General features: G+C 45.6%; 1 protein-coding gene across 1 annotated transcript; it reads right to left on the minus strand.

The window, feature by feature from the left end:
• Window positions 1-1,278: 1,278 nt before the first annotated feature.
• Window positions 1,279-19,257, minus strand: LOC125407965 (ADP-ribosylation factor 2). Its single transcript, XM_048445893.3, has 5 exons — window positions 19,101-19,257; window positions 16,693-16,859; window positions 12,126-12,236; window positions 5,093-5,217; window positions 1,279-3,060 (listed from the first exon to the last, which is right to left on the minus strand). The coding sequence occupies exons 2-5, from the start codon at window positions 16,838-16,840 to the stop codon at window positions 2,899-2,901; spliced, it is 546 nt and encodes a 181-aa protein (XP_048301850.1). The 5' UTR covers window positions 16,841-16,859; window positions 19,101-19,257; the 3' UTR covers window positions 1,279-2,898.
• Window positions 19,258-21,214: the final 1,957 nt, after the last annotated feature.

Below are 21,214 nucleotides of genomic sequence, written 5' to 3' on the forward strand. Positions count from 1 at the left end.
TTTCTCAGCACCCACATGGTGGCTCACAAACATCTGTAATTCCAGTTCCAGATCAGACACCCGCTTCAGGTCTCTGAAGGTACCAGGCACACATGCAGTACACAGACATAACACCCAAACTCATAAAATAAAATTTTAAAAAAGAAAAAGCTCTTCAAATTGCAGTATGGGTGCCACATCCATGAGTATACGGATCACCACTGAACTGGACACTTCAAAGTCTCTCCAGAGCCTGTCACCCGGGCTTTCATGCACTGCAGGAAGGTGCCTACCTGATGCCTGCCAAGGACCGTATGTCACTCGCTCACATGAGAAAACTACTTTGAAACAAACCACACACTCTTCCTGTCCTAACATTGGAAATATCTTCAACCACTGAGACATGATGTTTAACAGTTCAAATTACATGTTCTGCAATACACCGGTGCCTCAGGCCCAACCACCCGTAACATCCCATATTCTGACACTCACAAAGACCCGTGCCCCCAGAAGCCCTAGGAATGTTTCTAGGACAGGACCATCCTTCCTAGGGTGGTCAAGTCCATGGTCACTTGCAGCCTCAGTGCTTCTAAAACACCAGCACCTTCCCAGACAATGTGGGAAAGAAGAGGGGACAGACGCCAAGGGACTTCTTTTGGTGCTGATGAAAATCATCTAAAATTGACAGTGGCCTACTCTGTGAACATACTGACTCCCTGCATTGTACGATAAAACTGAAAAGCTAAAGGAAGCAGATTGGGCCCCCACCGTCTGCTTTCTCTCTGAGCATTTGGGCTGGTCTTGCCACACTGACCATGCTTAAAAAGGACAGCGCTCTCAGTGGCATGGGGAAAGGTGAGGCACCTAGAGCAGCTCCCATGCTGTCAGTAATGACGGCCAGTTGGAGACAGTGCTGCTGTCCTCAGTCGGACGGCATGCGACCTGGGGAAAGAGCAGAGCAAGGTACTCAGAGGCATGTATCCTTTAGTCCTCGCCCCCGAGCCAGACCTGGTATCTCGAGTTCACAGATGGGCACCAAGGCTAACAGCGAGTGGCTGGAGAGCGAGGCAAGATGGACGCAAAAGTGGCTTTCAAAGCCCAGGCCTCTATCCAGAACCACCAGAGTGAAGCACCCCTACTCGTGACGCCCCAGTTCCAAAGCCATGTGAGACATGATGTGGCAGAGCCAGAGAGGGGGTAACCAGGGATCTGAGGGTGGGGCAGCACCTCCTGGTATGTCCCGTGTGTATCCTGAGAGCTTTTAGGAGAAACTCAGAAATAAGAGGAAAGAGACTGGACTCAGTTCACACATCCAGGAGTACATCGCCATGTCTCCTCCTTCCCAAGTAAGTTCTTTATTGTCTAACCAATCACCACGTTTACTGCGGCCTAGCACCAGGCCAGGCACACTAAGCATAATTACAAAGGGCAAGAGACTCCCTGCCAATGGGAAGTGTACAATTTCAACATTTTGCAGGAAATCCTCTGTGTTGAAAATCACATCTGGACTCAGTCGCCAGTATTGCAATGAACATTCTTTAAGAGGATTGTTAAAGAATCACCACAGCCCACATTCACAATGGCATGGAATTTTTCCTAGTATAACTTTGTTACGAAGGAACAAGGCTTATCATGTTCCTTGAAATTCAACTTGAGTTCCCCTTCCTAAAATAGGAATCAAGATTTTTTTGAAAGGGGTTTTAAAAGGTTAAGCAGAAGGGCTTAGGTAAAATGCAGCCAAGAGTTGTAAAGTCAGAGGGCTTGGAGCTGAACCCAGCCCCTCCCCGGACCTTCCTATCTATCACTATCTGCAGGACAACACAGCACACATTCCCAAACAGCTCTTGGAACACTACTGCCAAGGAGGAGGGAGTCCATGCCACCAGAGAAGACCAGGTAAAAGATGCTTCTCAGAGCAAAGTTTAGCACCAACCCAGGGAGTACGAGGGGTCACTGGGAGCTTCATCCCCTACATTAACCTCATGACTGTCTCACAAACTCAGAACTCATAGCTGTGCAGTTCAGCAAACAGATACTAACCAAAAGCCTACAGCGGACTAGGGCAACTGGACAAAGGGACGACACCACCCAGGAGCAACCACTTCGTGCGAAGAACATTCAGCACAGCAGGAAGTGGGAGCAGCAGCCTCGAGGGCCGAGACAGTGATGCCAGAACACAAGAGCCACCTCACTTCACTTCCTCCAGCCAACCTGCGCTCCACTGTGGACCATGTGGCTTGGGGGAAGAGTCCCGCCCTCCTGTTGGGCCACCAGCCCATAGCGTCTCCATTTGGCAAGTAAGGGACAGGCTGGAAACTTCTCTAGTGTTACAGTCTTGATACTCTAATGAAAAAGGTCACCAATAATTCCTTGGACTAAAACAAGCTAACCAAGTCGGGCTGAACTAACAGAACTCGGGAAGCAGTCCCCCTGGAGCCTCTTCACACCTGTGGTAATCACAGACCTCCTCTTGCGATCGCTTTAAAGCATACAAGGGAGCTGCTAGCTTTGGCACAATGGGGAAGAATGACAGTTCCTTCCTTTCTTTTCACAAAAGGACACTGAAATCCAACAGGATTCTGGGTGTGTGGAGATGCCAGATCCAGGATTGCAACAATGGGACCTGTCTGGCTCCAGTTCTCTTCTTTTCCAGCCTGGAGATGCTCTAGCTATCACACCCAGGGGAGGCCTCAGCAAAAATGACCATCAAAGCTAGTGAAATGGAAGGTAGCATTCAAAATGTAACACTGGTTTTCTTAAAATGGAATACTGGTTTTCGTATAGCGTGTATAAGGCACGGTGTGAGAAAGCCGCCCCCACTCTCAGCTGCACAGCCCCATGGGCTCCTCACACGCTCACATGCACACAGGAAAGGCCAGCTGGCTTTGCCACAATGCACGGGGAATGGGTTGCTTCTGATCACTTCTGGTTTTTGAGCTGGTTGGAGAGCCAGTCCAGGCCTTCGTAAAGCCCATCTCCACTGGTGGCACACGTAGCCTGAATGTACCAGTTTCTCTGGCGAAGGGAATGTAAGCCGAGCTTGTCTGTGATCTCTGCTGCATTCATGGCATTAGGAAGATCCTTAAAGAAAACAAGCAAATAGTTTACCAACTGTATCCGTGTGATACAATAGGACTTTACTCTAAAACATACCCTGACCCACCATCCCTATTTTGATGATGTAGGGCGATGGGTAATGAAAGTCCCCAGACTATCTTACAAAAGATACAACTTTAATAAAAACAGAAGGGAAAACTTACACAGAATCTTACCCTGCTGGAACGCTGGATCCAAGCCAGGTCGAGGGGGGAGGGCTTTCACCCGCCAAGTTTATAGGTAAACTTTTGCCTTAGGGCGACACGCCGCACGAACAGAATGTGATTGGCTAAACTCCCCTATCACTATTTCAGTTACTCAAGCCCAAAACCTTCACTTTTTCTTTCTCAGTCCACACAACAGGAAATCCCAACGGTCCTACCATCAGAACTGGTTCAGAATCTGGCCACCTCTCCCAGCCTCTCTGCCACCACCTTGATCTGATCCCACCATAGTTCCTCACCCAGATAATGGAAACAAGCTCTTCATGGTTCATCCTGCTTCCGTGCTTGCCCCTAATGCCCAGTCTCAGATCACACCCTCCTATCAAAGCCACACCAGAGTGTCCCCTCTCCCAGAGAAGACCCAAAGCTGCCACCACGGCCTGCCAGGTTTTGGGGTCTCTAACTGGCTTACTTCATCTTTTTATCATAGTGTCCCTATGTGTGACCATTTGATAAAAGTTATTTACTCAGTACATTAATTATACACCGTGTTTCTTTCAACTAGAAAGTAAGGCAGAAATCTTTCTCTTTTCTCTGACCCATACCTGGGTTACCCACGCAGTAAGCTAAAACTAGCTGGACTAGATTAGCATCAAAGGAAAATCTAGATGTACTGATATAAATGAATGTCAAACATATGCTAAATGAAAATACAGGTTACAAAACAGTGATACCATAACCTCTGGAGTTTAAGTAGAAATATAATCACATAATTGCTTATATAGACATAGAAAGTTTTATCTCTAGAAAGACAAACAAAAAAATTGACTGTTTTATACGACAATCAAAGCAAGAGGAATGGAAGGTAGCATTCAGAATGTAATGTTGGCTTTCTTTTAATGGAATACTGCTTTTTGTACGAGCTGTCTAAGTCACAGTGTGAGAACATTGTCCCCACTCCAGCCACACAGTCCCAGGGACTCTTCACATGTCCACATGCACACAGGGAAGGTGTTCTACTTGACATTCTAAACTGCTTTTCAAATTTCTACCTTGGACAGGTTTGGTTTTTAATTATTAAAAACAAAGCCATTACTTTCTTGCTTAAAGCCTGCTGTGTACAGAGTGAAGCTGCCTGGCACCCTATGAGCATGACAGGGTACGGGTGAGTGACCCATGAGGCGCCCCCCTCAGGAGGTCATGTCTAGAGTGGGTCTGACAAGAGAACCTGTGGCTGGCCAGTCTCGAGTGACAACACTGATGGCACTGTCCTCCCAGCACAACCTCAGCTGCACGGGGAAAGCAACAGAGGACGCACAGCCCTGGCATTTGGTTCTGCTCAGACTGAGACTCTGCACGCGCCTTCCTCCCACATTTCATGGCCTTCCCTTTCTAGATGAGCCTCTTCCTCCCCAATCTGCCCTCTGTTAACCACCCCCCCCCCCCATTTTGCTTCTGGAACCTGTGGCTCCCTTCTATCCTGGCTCAGATCTAACAGTCACTCCCAGCACTTCCCACAGCCCTTCTGCACCCCGTCACAACACTGACTTCCAGATATATTGAGGTCTTTATTCACTGCCTCTCCTCCCACTACAGAGCAAATACAAATGCAGGGCCTTGTGTTGTGTTCATTGCTAAGTACCTAGGACCTGCGGCAAAGCTGGGAACTTAGCGGGTGCCCCATTAGTATTTTCAGAGTGACTATGAGACTTTATAAAAAGGAGATGGAGGAGAGGCGGTGGTTGGGACTGATGAGGAGGAGGCAGACATCTAATTTAGATATCTACAGACTTAAATGAGCCATCTGGCAGTAAATTTCAGTCTCAGTGTTCGGAAAGCTAACAACTACATACCTGTTTGTTTACAAACACCAATAAAACTGCATCTCGGAGTTCGTCTTCTGCTAACATTCTGGTTAGTTCTTCCCGAGCCTCGTTGACCCGCTCTCTGTCATTACTGTCAACCACGAAAATCAAACCTGAAAAGAAATCCCAAGCATGTTAGTAACACGAACCCGGGGAGAGCCGCTGTTCCTCTATCCACACAGCTGCTCCCTGCTCCCGGCAAGGCTCTGCTAGAGGCAGCAGCAGCTGGAGTACAGTGCAGGCCTGGGATGCAGCACTGGGGGAGGTGCTGGGCTGGAATATCACACACAAGGTCAAGGTCAGGCTGAGCTGACCCTATCTCCCCCCATTACTCCTTTTGGAAAGTCTATATAATCTCCACAGTTGGGAAGTTTCCACATTCGTCTCTCCTGTCTCATGAAGAATCACAGCCCCTGACCAGACTAACCAGAGGGAACAAAGAAAAGTTAGGCTTAGTTACTAGTCACTTGCTTTCCACCTCAGAGGGGAAAAGGGTTTTGGAAGAGCATGGTTTACACATGAACAGTGTCTGAGGATGTTGCCCTAAAACGGAGCCTGAACCGAAGGCCTGAGAGTAGGCACGCTGTCTTGGATGGGGTTCTTCAGAAGCAGGTGTGAGGACGCAAAGGACGCAAGGAAGGGACAGCTAAGAGCGGTCAGGCTGGCAACTCCCAGGTGAACAGTGCTGGGTGTTGTTGGACATTCCAAGTCATATGAAACCTTTTGTCCCCGATAGAAAAAAGGGGGCAATTGTTTGTGCTTCTATACAAACCCAAGAAGAACCTAAAAGCTGTGAGACCCTCAACATTTGTAGGTCGTGTTTCTGAGAATGTCGAGATTCTTATGAACACCTATGGTAAAGCGTTGGTTGCTCTTCTGGGGCCAGCACTTCCAGTGGGAGCAGAGTCCACCTCTGCTAGTGTATATTACTGGAACTGCCCCTGGGGAGGGGAGGGCGGCTGGGGTTTGACTCACACGGCCAAGTGATTCGCTCCATGTGCCTGTAACGAAGTCCAATAAAAGCAATGTGCACAAGAGCTCAGGGAAGCTTCCCTGGTGGCACTTCTGTTCACCGTCTCACATCTGTGCCCTAGCAGAATCAAGTGCCGCTTCCGGAACTTGGGGGCAGCGGCCAACAGGAGCTGCGGCTGGCAGGCACCCTCCTGGGTCTTTCCTGCTGACTGGGGCACTAACATTCCTCTGCTGCACTCACACTGTGATGGTAAGGACAGCTCTGTGCTGAGTTCTGGGATTCATCCTCACAAGCTATCAGACCTGCCTGTGGGGTGAAACTGCCAGACTGTAACCATCCAGCAGGAAGTCAGGGTGGCTAATGACAGAAGTGAGGGAATCTTATACAAGACTGTGTCCCTAAACTGTGAAGTGCAGCCCAGCTCTGGGTAGTGGTTGTCAGAGCCTTGACACACCCATAGATCAGTGGAGAAGTCCCAGGAGGTGAGAAACCCAGGCAGTCTGAAGGAGGCACTATGAGCTAACCACACCACACCTAGGGCATGGCTGACCCCTGTACAGATTTGCCACATTGCTGGAGGAAGCAGTAAGGCAAGAAGAATGTGCAAGGGTGAGCACAGACTGCGGAAGAGTCGCTGTCAGTATTCCACAGGACAACAGTAGCAAGTTGGTAGTTGGCTGAAAGCAAGGCCTTTGAGACAGAAATGAGAAGCAGCTGTCAAAAGAACTTGCGTGATCCTCGACTGAACTACCAGTAGTGACAGCTACTCCATTTCTGGGGCGTGGGCGATGACAAGCTGATTTTCTGGGCATCAATCAGATCATCCCAGGAATATTACTCTGCTAGAGTCGGACCCTAACACTCTTAAGTCACAGGCACACTGGAAGTCTCAAAGAGCTAGTGGGACAAGGTTTCAGACACCGGTCAAGTGGTAACCAGGGAAACTCCTGGAAGAAAACACTCGGCGAGAGACTGACAGCTGTCTTTGGACACCAGAAGGGTCATGCCATGACATTGAGTAAGGGTGCTCTGGAGGCCTCAACGAGGAGACAGAAGACAAGCAGGAAGAAATCACGGGAAGTCCCCAGGACAGAGGCAGAGGACTGCAGAAAAAGTGAGCCTCTCAGAGAACTCTGCTAGAGGTGCCCAGCTTAAGGCCCAGCTCATGGGAGCTCTGCAGGAGGAGACTCTGGTAGGGAAATGGAAGTAGGATCAGGTGACACTGAGATTTCACAACAGTGCAGGGGAGAGAACCAGGCCTGGCCCTCTAACCAGGTCTCCATGTGTTCCAGGCCCTCCAGGCAGCCTACCCAGAAGACAAGTGCTCTCAGGACTTCTGACAGAGTCCTCATGTGAGTCAAAGCTGTATCTGCTATATCACCAGATTAGAAAGGAAAACACTCAGGTCCCCACCCACATAGGTCTGGCATGCTACTCACAGTTCTGAACTCCAATTCTGACTAAAGACTCTAGCTGATGTGGAAATACAAGCAGACCCTTAGTTGCCAATGCAAAACCCACGGAACAGAAATGACTGCTAGCGCTCTGCTAGTCCTAACTCAAGTATAACTTTATGTCCTTGTTGGGGAATGTTATTTTCAGGTGTGTGACTTTTGTTTTGCTGCATTTGTTTAACTCTGTGAAGCTGTGTTACTGTGCTGTCTAAAATACCTGATGATCCTAATTAAAAGATGAATGGCCCATAGCAAGGCAGAAGCAAGGATAGGCAGGGCCAGCAGACAGGGAGTATAAACAGAAGGAGAACCGAGAACAAGGAGACCAGGGGCCAGCCACTCAGCAAGTCAAGGAGAAAGAAGTAAGGAAAGCTACAGAGAAATAGAAAAAGATAAAAGCCCAGAGGCAAAGGCAGTTGGGATAATTTAGGCTAGGAAAAGCTGGCAAGAAACAAGCCAAGCTAAGGCCAAGCATTTACAAGTAAGAACAAACCTCCGTGTGTGTGATTTATTTGGGAGCTGGGTGGTGGACCCCTCAAAGAGCCAAATGTCATAAAACACGTCCTTTACTGAATACTCCCATCAACATAATGTTGCCCGTGTGCATGAGACCCAAGCAGCCACAGATGGAGTCCTCTAAAATCAAGAGCCAAAATATATACTTCTTCCCTTAAATATAAAGTAGAATTACATCAGACTGTATAGTATGTCCTACTTTGTCCTATTTTGATCTAGGTCCTGATCTAAGAAGCTACCATCAGTGCGAATACACTTACAAAGAGAAAAGGTATGACGATACAAGAAGAGCTTGTTAAGGAGCCGTACGTAGCTGGAGAACCATGAGTTCCAGGCAAGCCTGACCTCACAGCAATACCCTGTGGTAGAGCACTTGCCTGGCATATGCAAGGTTCTAGGTTTGATCTCAGCCTTGCCCCTCACCCCTCTAGGAAAAGAGGAAGGTAGGGGGAGCATATGTATTACATTTAGTATATTATCTACACTTGTAGAAAAGGTAGGTGTAGACAAAAAAATAAAGGTGGTTGTGTGTAGGAGGTAAACTGAGAAATGAAACTTTTTTCTTTGTATCCTTTCCTCCTCCTCCTCCTCCTCTTCTTCCTCCTCCTTCTCCCCTCCTCCTCCTCTTCCTCCTCCTCCTTCCCCCCTCCTCCTCCTCTTCCTCCTTCTTCTTTGATACAGCTATACTACCATTCAATAATGAATGAACCAATGTGAGTGTAGTGGCTCTCAACTTTAGGCCCAGCACTTGGAAGGCAGAGGCAGGTATATCTCTGAGCTCAAGGCCAGCCTGGTCTACAGAGTAGGCTCCAGGACAGCCAGGCTACACAGAGAAACCCTGTCTCAACCTGCCCACCTCCACCAAAAAATAACCCACAGAACAAGGATAAAAATCTACATTATAACTAATGAGCTATTTTATACACACTACAGTTATCAGGAAATCAGACAGTCTAAATTTTAATCTATACAGGTAAACCCTCATGGGGCTGAGAAAGCGTTCTAGCCCTGAGCTTTATCCTCAGGCTTTTTGTTTTAAAACATCTCACAGAGCTAGCTGGCAAGGCTAGTCTTGGATTTATTCTGCAGCCCAGGCAGACCCTGAATTTGTGATCCTCCCTTGACATTCTGAATAGCCGTGATTTCAGGCCTGTACCTCCATGCCCAGTTTTTGATGTCTTAATAGAGAATTGTAAGCATTCATTAAGGTCTGTTATGACCTTAACAGACTGATGAAGAAAATTTAAATTAAAAGGCAGCCTGACCTTTGGGAAGTTGGCAGACAAAATAGGGGCAGCATCCAAGACTCCTCACAGATGAGATGTGGCCCAGCCAGAGACGGCAAGTCCATTCTTCACAAAGCTCCTTCTTGCTCTTTCAGGAGAAGCCCAAACTACCACCCTTCACTCCTAGAACACAGTTACTTCCTCCACCAAAGCAACAGTTACTGAAATTCTATAAAATTAGGCTTGTTACAACAGAAAACTGAAGACAAAATGCACCTCAGTCTGGCACTTAAATGTGAAAACTAAATAGGGAGGGAAGAAGTGTGGCCAGAGAACACTGTCCATCTGGCTTCTGCAGGCTGCGGCTTCTCAGCCACACAACCGAGCACTTTACAAAATTATTCTCATTTTAGCCCCAGGATTTGGACAAAAGGCATTATCCTCTTTTTAACATGAGGGAATGGAGATTGAAGAAATTACCCGACTTTCCTAAGATTTCTTAGCAGCTGTGGTTCAAACCCAGCTGGACTAGTTTATTACAGAAGAGAAGGTACAAAATGGCCAAGCTGCCAAGCGTCAGTCCAAGATAAATACACACTTTAGTGAGCATCAAAAAATGCATCCTATTTGCAAGGCCTAAATCATAATGTGAAAGTCTATACTTCGCCACGGGAATGATGTGGTTTCTCTGCAAATAAAGACTCAAGCATTTTTCCTGACTTCCTTGTATAGAATGTATTTCAGAAAATTCCTTATTTAAAAGGATTTCAGCAGACAAATAGAGAAAGGGTAACAAGAGGTCTGGGGGAGTGGCTTGATGTCCTTGCAAAAGGCCCTGGTCAACCCCCAACAACACAAAGACAACAATAAAGAGTTCAAGGCCAGTCTGCAGTAGGCAGACCCTCTCAGAAAGAATAACACAATTTAAAGAAACCACCATTTTGCAACTCCTAACAAAACAGAGTATTCAACATCATTCAAAGTACACTAGGATTACGTGGTAAAAGGTTGATAGGAGTTTCATTTGGGGAAGTTAGGCTGACATCATGTGAGCACACTTGACATCAAAGTATGAAAACCCAGAAGCTGCAGGGGGCTCAAGGTGGGAGAGGCCAGTGTTTCATGGGTACTGGATTTCAGTTGTACAAGATGAGGTAGCTTTTGAAGACAGGCAACGATTATGTTGGTGCAACATCATGAATGTATTTAATGCCAACAACCTTTAAGCTTAAAAGAGGTTTATATCCCCAAAAGAATGTGTATGTATGTATAAACTTTATATAGAAGTATGTATACAAACACACAAACAATATGACAACAATAACAGAATACAAGTACAAACAACAACAGAGAAACCTTTCACCCAATCATTCTGCTCATAGGTAAATCAAGATAATTGAGGCTCACAGCATAATTCCAGCACCCAGGAGGCAGAGGCCAGAAGAACTCCAATATCTGCAGAAGAATGTTCACAGCAGCACTGTTCACGAGAGCAAAAATGTGAAAGCAACCTAAATGTTCATTAATTAATGAATAAGCCATGGTCAGGCGGTGGTGGCACATGCCTTTAGTCTCAACACTCAGAAAGCAGGTGGATCTCTGAGTTCAAGGCCAGCCTGGTCTACAAAGCGAGTTTCCGGACAGCCAGGGCCACACAAAGCCTGTTTCAAAAAACCAAACCAAAACAAAAAAAACTATTTTGTTGTTGTTATAGTGTGTGTATGTATACATAAATGCATGCATGCATATATATATGTATGTATGTATATATAAAGTTTATACATACACATACTCGTGGGAGGGGGGATAAAAACACACACTTGTTGTATGTGTCCAGGCTCATTTAAAACTCAGGATCTTCCCACTGCAGCTTCCCTAGCTGAATCAGCCAATTTTGTCCTATAGTGAAGGCTAACTACATTTTAAGTTCAAAGCCATCCTGGGTTACATAATCTTGTCTCAAACGAAGAAAAACTTTTTTAAAACCCACCCTATTTTGAGGAAACATATTCTAAAATCTACAAGCTGGGAAAATAACTACAAATATAGTTATGTGTCAAGTGTGACAGCAAAAGAATAGCATTAAGATATTAAGGGACAACTAACCTGGGGTGTGGTCCTAAAGACTGCAAATGTTAAGGTCTTTGCTATTAAACACATGCAGCAAAAACTCCATCAGCTTCAGAATCTTCAAAAGCGAATATATCCTAAGTAGACTCCAAAGTGATTAATGTGTAGACGCCATTCGGTGATGAGCTGACATGGGAACCAGGGTGTGAAAACCAGGTGAACAGTCTATTTCAACTGACAAGACCCAGTAAAGCACCATTTACTAAAAACACAGCCCTGGGGACACAATTGAATTAGAACTACTTCCCAGGGCTCACCGGTAAAGGAACAAGGTGCAGATCTGAGATGAGTGTCCATGCCTGCTCATAAACACCTGGGGGGGTGGGCGGGAGCGCATAGGGAAGCACTGTGGCTACACAGATGACAGAATCCATCATGGGGCTCCAACCACCCCTATCCAACCCTTTCCCTATGGACGTGATTTCCAGATATTCTCAGGAGATTTAAAGGAGCTGACTGAATTCACATTCTCAAAAACTGGCACTTGATCTAAGAGAATACATCCCTCAGTTAACTGAAAAATGAGACCTATTAGGCTATTTTCCAAACTTTCTGCACTAAGAAGAGTTAAAACACAAGTCTTTTTCTGGGCTATGTCTAGGAACAATGTCACAAAGACACGTCCCTGGTCAGAATGGCTGGCTACCCTAATAAGGCAGCACCAGCAGGCACCACAGGTTCCCATCTTCAGACACATTCAGTAGGCACACTTCGAGCTTTACCTTGAGTGTTCTGGAAGTAATGTCGCCACAAAGGTCTGATTTTGTCTTGGCCACCAACATCCCAGACTGTGAAGCTGATGTTTTTATATTCTACAGTCTCCACATTGAAACCTAAGTAGGAAAGTTAGAAAAACTTTTCATTATGATTTTCACTGGTTCAACAATTCAAGATAACTCCAATTAACATTTGGATAGCACTGCTAATTTATAAAGCAGCTTGTAAACCAAAGAGTTACAGGTCACAAGGAGAAAGTTCACACTCCGTCATTCATTGTGTCTAAAAACCTCTCTACTCTGACCACCCACTGCCCACCACCCATCTAATCAGCAACTTCCCAGCTCTGCTTTCTCTAACAGAAGACCTTCCAGGGAACTTCTGAACAAAGAGGAGCCATCCATGGAAGTGATTCCCCTCCCCAGCACACACTGTAAGAGTGTACTCACTTCTTCTCCACACTATTCACCTCTATCTTAGAAAACTGAGACTGTAATGACCATTTCCCCCACCTTGGTACTGGACTCACCTACCCAGACAGTCTGAAGACCACTACACAACGCTAATCTCTCCTCTGAGTCATCTCCAACCTGTCCTCAGCACGTCTGTGCACTTCATATTTCACATCTTAAAAAGTAAATCTAAGCTGGGTGTAGTAGCACATCCTGTAATCCCGGCACTCCAGACAGAGGAAGGCAGACCAGGAGTTCAAGGTGATCCTCAGCTACCTAAAGTGTTTAAGTGCAGTTTGGGCAATGCCTCATTAAAACCCTGTGCATCCCTGTTAACGCCACATCTTTACCTCCTATGGCTTTCTATTTGTTCTTCTAAAGTCAAGGAAATTTCTGAAAATGAGTAATGAATTCTTTCTAATAATACTTGAATAAGGGCTGGAGAGATGACTCAGCAGTTAAGAGCACTGACTGCTCTTCCAGAGGATCCAGGTTCAATTTCCAGCACCTACACGGTAGCTCACAACTGTCTATAACTCCAAGATCTGACACCCTCAGACATGCAGACAGATAGACCAATACACATAAAATAAAATAAATCAATTTAAAAAATAAAACTTGAATAAAGTTCAAACAAATATAACAGGAAGAGGTACAGAAAGGCACACCTCTGAATGACAATTTAGTATATGATAACGCATTTCACATTAGCATGGAAAAGTTATTCAGTAAAGATTGTCGTGTAATTCTGCACTCTTGAAAGTCAAATACCTAGGCAATGGTCACTTTATCTGTTCTTCAAAAAATTTTAGTTATTTTATGTGCATAAATGTTTTGTTGGCATGTATTTATATGTACCACATTTGCATCTGGTACCCAAGGAGGACAGAAAAGGGTGTTGGATCCCCTGTTAGAAATAGTTGTGGCATCATCTATGTACAGGAACTGAACCTGAATCTTCTGCAAGACCAGCAAGTGCTCCTAAATGCTGAGCCATCTCTCTAGTCCCTTGATTTGTCTTTTTAATGAAAAACATAAACCTTGTAAAGTTAGTAGGAAAAAATACCAGCAAATATTTTATGTTTTAAGATACCACAAAACTCAGGAAGAAAAAACATAAATTTGATTATCTAATAATATAAAATTCCCTTATGTTAACATAGCAAAAACCAAGGTTAGAAGACAAATTTATCAACAGGAGAATAAGCGCCTGACAAGAGTTGATTATGTTCTAGACTGCACTTCTTCAAGTTAGTAAGAGAGTAAACATCACAACAAAAACAACTGAACATTCAAAAGAAAAAGCAGAGCAAAGGAAGATATTTCGATTGATTTGCCTACAATAAAACAATTCTAGTAGCAGTCAGTGTCTTCTTCCTGTCAGATGGCAGGTTTCCACTGTCACTGCTGGGGCACAACCTTTGGAGACTAGCCTGGGAGCCTGGGTGTGGTTAGTAAATATCCACCCCTCATGTGAAGCCGTCTTCCAGAGCTTACCACAAGGAAATGACGTACATGTTTGCAAATATGTAAGACAAGGTCTGGAGAAATGTTCAGTGGTTAGAGCACTGGCTGCTCTTCCAGAGAGCCTGGGTTTAATTCCCAGCACCCACATGGTGGCTCACAACCGTCTGTAACTCCAGTTCCAAGAGATTGGATGCCCTCTTCTGACATCTAAAAACACCAGATACACAAGTAGTGTACAGATATAAACGCAGGCAAAATACCCACATACATAAAATAGAAAATAAAAATAAACGTTTTTTAAAAGTGAAAGATACTTACAAAAAAACAAACAAGTGAGCCTGCCATGAAATTTTAGCGCTTGAGAGGATGAAGCAAGAAAATGGCTGCCAGTTTAAGGTCACCTACATAGCAAGACTGTGTCTTAAAAAAATTAAACAACAACAACAACAAACAAGTCCAACATACTAAGGGCTGGGAAAATAGCTCAGGAAATAAAGTGTGAGGGCCTAAATTCATTTCTCAGAAGGAGAGCAGGGATGGGGTGAGGTGGGAAGGGGGTGAGAGTAGGAGTGAGATGAGGTGAGGTGGGGGTGAGGATTGGATGGGGTGGGCTAGAGGATTTGTAATCCCAGAATTGGAGAGACAGAGACAGGAGGGTCCCTGGGGCTTGCTGACCAACCTAACATGGTGAGGCGTTTTATTGGACGCTGGGGACAGTGAACAAGTCACACATGCTTCCTTACTTACACTGTTAGGAAGAAGACAGCGAACAATCAATAAACCACAAACATTTCAAGTGTTACTAAGGACTTTAAAATACTCTGGAAACTTAGAGCAAGGGAAAAGGGAAAGGAGCCTCTAAGAAAGAATGTTTAAACTGAGACCCAAAAGAGTAGGCAGGCAGTGCTCTCTAGGTAAAAGGGAAGGGGCAAAGAAAGAAGGCAGGAGAGCATTCCAGAGGGAAATCCCAACATTGCTGAGTGCAAACTGAGAAAACAGCACATACATACCCATCAAAATTCTTCAACAGAAGATTAAAAGACTATTCAAAACTTGTATATATTTTTGCATATAAAAATTTATAGAAGCATGTATTTTTGTCTTATTTGCATATGTGTGTGTGTGTGTATGTGTGTACACAGCCATGCATGTGCCATGTAGAACATGTGGAGGTCAGAGGGCAACTTTGTGGAGTTCCAGGAATCGAACTCAGGTGCAGGAACTGAAATCAGGTAGTCATGCAGGCAGCAAGAGCCTTTGCCTGCTGAGCTACATGCTAGCCTATTTATTGTTTTTACAACTGGGGAGAGCTATTTTCATCTTGAACTAAAACATTTTCAGACTGCATGTGTGAATATTTCTAACCGTTTACAACTTTCTTCAAATGCTTCAACCTCTGAAGCAAGCGCCTCAGGTCAAAGTTGAGCCGTCTCAGCCACACCAGAAAGACAGCGCACAAAGGCACACAGCCGGGGGATCTGGTTTTGTAGGCAAGTCACAAGGCAAAGATTAAGTTGTCACAACTGCTTTTCGCAAATCTCCTAAAAAGTCCATAAAACACAGTGCTGGTTCACAGTGAGGGCAGGCTGCTGAGTCCCTTCAGCTGGATACCACCTCATGTATTTGTCTTGAGGCAGGGTGAGAAGAATGCAAAGTCTACCTTTAAACACTATGAGCACACCTGGTTCAAAGAGATGCTCCCAAGGGAAGTCAGGTAGAGCAGAGGCTGAGAAAGGCAGGGCTAGTTCCCACCTACGGCCTGACCTAGGTCTCACTCCAAGTAGAGAGCAGCGCTTCCTTCCTTACTATCTCAGTGGTTACACTCTTTTCCTCATTGCCAAGCAAACAGGGCTAAATCTGCTTAACCTAAACTTGTTCACGACTCTCCTATAAGCCAAGGAAGGTGACAAGGATGCTAAGAAGCACTTAGAAATACCTATGGTGGGGCACAGTGGTACATTAAGGAGGATGAATCAGAAGAAGTGTCACAAGTTCAAAGTCAGCCTGTACAGTGTAAAACCTAGTCTCCAAAACCAAAATAACGCAACATCATTTGGGGCTTAAAATGTACGTTCTTGATGTAGTCAAAGTTTGTTTTTTTTTTTAAATATTCAACATAAAAAGCACATAGGGGCTGGAGTAATGGCGCAGGGGGTAAAATGCTTGTTGATCAAGAATGAGGACCTGAGGTTAGATCCCCAGCTCACAAGTAAAAGCTTGGTGGGCAGTGGTGGTACATGTCTTTAATCCCAGCATTTGGGAGGCAGAGATAGGAAGATCTTCCTGGTCCACATAGTGAGCTCAAGGACAGTCAGAGCTACACAGAGAAACCCTGTCTCGAAAAACAACAACAAAGAGATGGGCCTGATGTCACGTCTGTAACCATGTTGTCGGAAGGGGGTGGGCGGGGGGTCATACAAGAAGATCCTCAAGCTTAATAGCCAGTCAGCCTTGTCAAAATGGCAAGCTCTGGCTTCAGTGAAGAGGCTCTGTCTCAAAAAAATAAGGTGGAAAGTGATAGAGAAGACACCTGATGTGAACATGCATACACATACATGACACATACATATGCAAATGAAACTTTGGAAAAAGCAACACATCAAAGTACAACATGCTAAACTATGAACTGGAAAAGTCACAGTCATGGACATACCTATGGTAGGAATGGTTGTCACAATCTCTCCCAGCTTCAACTTGTACAAAATGGTGGTTTTGCCAGCTGCATCCAAGCCCACCATGAGAATCCGCATTTCCTTCTTCCCAAATAGGCTTTTAAACAGTTTTTCAAAAACATTCCCCATTGTAGATGAATTCTGTAACCTGAATGAAAAGCAAGTTGAACAGTTATTTTCTGATATATATATACATGCGTGTGTGTATGTATATATGTACACATACATACATACATATTCATTGATAAATGTGCAAAAGCAGCATACATAAAATACATGGCACAGTTAGTAGTGGCTCCTAGTAAAAGTTAAGCACAGCTTGGCCAATAAGGAAAAGTGTGTCTTGTTTTCAAAAGGAGACAACACTAAGCCCTCCTCTGAAGCTTTGCCAGAAAACTGTATTTTCCACTGCAGCATACAAGTGGGATGTGAGAAGCACAGTCAATGCCATGCTATGGTACAGCCTTCAGTCATCTTAGGCATGGAAGAAATGTCACAACTATACTTTCTTCTAAGCCCGCCTGAAATGAAAATTTAGGGAACAGACACAATATGAAGCAAAGTTCTTAAGGCGGGTAAAATAGCGCTATCTCTAGAAAACTATAGCTGCCCTTGGTTGGCAGACCATACCAATACTGAGAGAAGAACTAGGAAGTTTCAGAGTTGAAGATACCAAGTATTGGGGACACACATCAAGTAGGTAGGTTGAGGGCATACTTTAGCATTCAGCATTCAATAGTGTTGACCACCTGTTTTTGTTTTTTGTTTGGTTTGGTTTGGTTTTTTGAGACAGAGTTTCTCTGTAGCTTTGGAGTCTGTCCTGGAACTCACTCTGTAGACAAGGCTGGCCTCAAACTCACAGAGATCTTCCCGCCTCTGCCTCCCGAGCGCTGGGATTAACGTCGTGGGCCACCACCACCCGGCAGTGCTGACCATCTTATAATTTATGAACAGATACAAATATGAATGATTGACTCTAAAGGTCCATGAATGTTCATGAACCAAAGACAGCTACTGTAACCAGGTCAAGGAAAAGGTAATTAATTAGCAGACCAGCTCCTCCCTGTGCCCCCTCTAATCATTACTCCCTAGAAGGTAATTAATTATTCGGTTGACTATAACAGATAAAACATCAGCAGTTAGTAGAATACCCGGCAGGTCATCTGACAAAGCAATGCCGCCAGATGAGTTTTTTGCAGAACGTTCATCTTCCTCTTAACGGATCTGCCTATTTGAACGGTGTGATATTTCAGACTGAAAAGCAGAACTACTTGCACACCCAGTATACCCAGTATACTCTATTCAACAATGCCTGTTCAAAAACACATTCTTGAGTCCCAAAGCCCAAACAAAACAAATCCCCACAATCTCCTTTGTTTCAGAAACCATGGTTTGCCTTTACAAATTGTTCACCAAGGAAAGCTTTACTGGGGTGTGTGTGTGTGTGTGTGTGTGTGTGTGTGTGTGTGTGTGTTCATCCAGATCTAGTGACTCAGAGGGGAGAGTGGCCAATTCCAGAAGTACTGCTTTTGAAAGTCAACAGTTCCTACAACAGTTTAATACCGTGGACTATAGCCAAGTACACACCACTCCATTCCACCACGAGAGAGGGTGAGCACACTTCTGTACACATATGAGAGCCAAATGATCAAAGAAAGAATGACTACTTTCCTCATTCACGGGTATGTCATGCTCTAAAAACCGTCCAGTACCTTGACGCATTCAAAATTCCTAGATTCCTTTCATGTTTACGGGGGCTGGGGGTGGGGGGGGGGGGAGAGAAGTGTCATAGACTAGCTCAAAGGGCCATTCATTCGGAGGAAAGGGAGGAACCTCCTGCTTCCAGGCCCCTGGAGGCCCAGTGCCAGATTCTCTTTGCCACCGCACAGCGCATTCATGGTTGGTTGTCCCGCTCGTTTCCCTTCGTTCATCACCCCGCTCCGGTGCCAGAGGTCCTAGGACGCACGGTGGGCAGGGGGACCCTCTGGAGTAAGAGCCATCAACTCTAGGGCCCTTTTCCAAACGTCCGCGGAGGAAAGATCACAAGTGACAATGATAGTGAGACCTCAAGGGCACGAGCGATGGCAGTAGCCAAGGTGAGCGCGCGCAGGGGCGGGCACGCGCACTGTGAATCTGGGGTCGGTGAGGGCTCTGTCTGCCCGGACCACCAGGCTGGCTCCCTCGGGACAGCGGACCGCTACGCCGCAGAGCCCGCCAGGCGTCAATCTGCTCCGCGCCCTCCGGTCCGACGGAGGCGGGGAACCCAGTGGACCCAGCCCCTTTCCGAAGGCCGCCGCCGCCGCCGCTCTCCGGTGTCCTGCCCGCTGACACTCAGGACACCAGCCGGACCTCGAGCCCCGCCGTCCCTCCCCTGCAGCCCGCCACTCACCTGTCTCTGCGGTGATCACCTCCACAAAGCTAGTCCCGAAGCCGCTACTCCGCCGCGGCCGCCGGGAAGAAGTCCGCTCTCAATAAAATGGCGACTGACTGGGGGCGGGAACAGCAACCAACCAATCATCCGTCGCCTTCTGGGAACCCTTGAACCAATGACCTTGAAGTTCCTCGAGTGACAATAAATATGACCAATGGAAAGGACAATATAGGGTGGGCGCGAGGAGGCCCGACCCTCGCGACCTAGGCGACGGCACCAAGCTCTGGAAATGCCGGCTTCATCTTCCAATGGGAGTTCACCGCATCCGGGCGAGCCGCGCCCACCTGCCCCACCCCAAGGCTACAGGTAACCAATCAGAAAAGCAGAAAGAGTTCCGATTTGCCCCGCCAATCAACTCCGGGAATTTTCAAGGCTCGCACTAACCCCGGGAGCATTCTGACCAACCCAGTACCGCTATGTAGGCGGGGCAAGGTTGACAGAGATATTTAAGGAAATTTGCTGCAGTTGAGCTAAAAGTAGAAACTAGTTTGGAGCACAGTTCCTGGTCGGAAATACCCAGATATCAACATCGAAATTAGGCATAATGAAGATTTCCTATTTAGTAGGAAGTTTGAGTGCCGCCGTTCTTATATAGACTTTCAACAGTAGGGAGGAATACAGTCACCAATACCTTTTTGGTGTCCCAGAGTTGCAGCGTGCATTCCTTGAGAAATGCTTTAAATAACTCACTCCTCTAAATAACACCAACCTATTTAGTTAAGATGCTTACAAAGGCCTATCGATGTTGTGTAAGTGAGGTAATCAAGGATTAAGGGTGTAGCTCAATGGTTGAGCACAACTGAACAATCACGTGTGATGACAGGTTCAGTAACCTAGCACAGCATATAGAACCTAGTACATCAGTTACCAGCTTTATTCAATGCTAAAACAAACAAACAAACAAACAAACAAACCATCAAAAGCTTGAAGAGACCCGAATTGTACATTACTAAGTGAAAGAAGTCAGTCAGAAAAGGTTTGATATACAGTAGGCAGTAAAATCACTAAGGGTCTCAATAATTTAGTTGGGAAGGAAAGATGAATTAGGTGGAGCATAGGGCACTTTAGAAAAGCAAATGTGTTCTGTAAGGTAATCATGATAGGCGGTGCCAGTATACAAGTGTCCAAGCCCAAGAGTGTGCTTTCCATCGTTTGGTTATGCTGTGCCTCTAATGGGGTATATTGGTATCTGCAGAGGATGTTAGAAGGGGAGCAGGAGAACATGGGAGGTCGTTACACCTCCCTCTCAGTTTTACAGTGAATCTAAAAGCACTCTAAAAATGACCCTTAAAAAAAATAGGTGGAGGGAGGGGAGCTGGAGAGATAGCTCTAAAGTTTAGAGCACTCCCTACTCTTGCAGAGGACTCAGGTTTGGTTCCTAGAACCTACGTCAGGAGGCTCGCAACCTCCTGTAACTCCAGCTCCAGGTGAGCTGATGCCTTTCTTTCAATTCCTCAGGCACCCACACATATGTGGTGCACACACACAAAAAAATAAAAATAAATATCTTTTAAAAATGTCCCTGTTCATTTGAAAGTTCACTTGAAAGCTAAACCACTGGAATCGTGAAAGCATGTTCCAGTAAGCACGGACTTGTTCCCACATTGAATGCCAGATGAAGGGGAGCACATCAGATGGAGGAAGGAGGCAGATAAAGAAATCCTACACTAGCTCCAAATAGGGTATAATAAGGGATTATTTATTAGAGGGAACTCACAGATCACATGGGGAACAGAAACAAAATCCAACATCTAGGTGTGGCAAGAGGAGATGAGATGGGCCTGTGCCTTTTTGGTACCCGAGGCCACGCCCAACCTGGTTCAGCCCCTCAAAGGCCATTGGCTGGAGGAGGTTTCCCATCAGTTTTGTATATATTATATATGCTTTCTCTCTTGCTTGCCTTTTTCTGGTGGTGGAGATCAAGCCCAGAGCCTTGCTCAGGCCGGGCAAGTGCTCTACCAACAGCTACGTCTCTATGCATATATGCAATGTATATATTAGTCTGCTTCCCATTACTATAACAGAGTATTTGAGATAATTGACTTAAAAAGAGAGAAGGCTTATTTTGGCTC

Source organism: Myodes glareolus, chromosome 9 (genome assembly GCF_982192425.1).
Source record: "Myodes glareolus chromosome 9, mMyoGla1.1, whole genome shotgun sequence".
In the NCBI taxonomy this organism is placed as follows: domain Eukaryota; kingdom Metazoa; phylum Chordata; class Mammalia; order Rodentia; family Cricetidae; genus Myodes; species Myodes glareolus.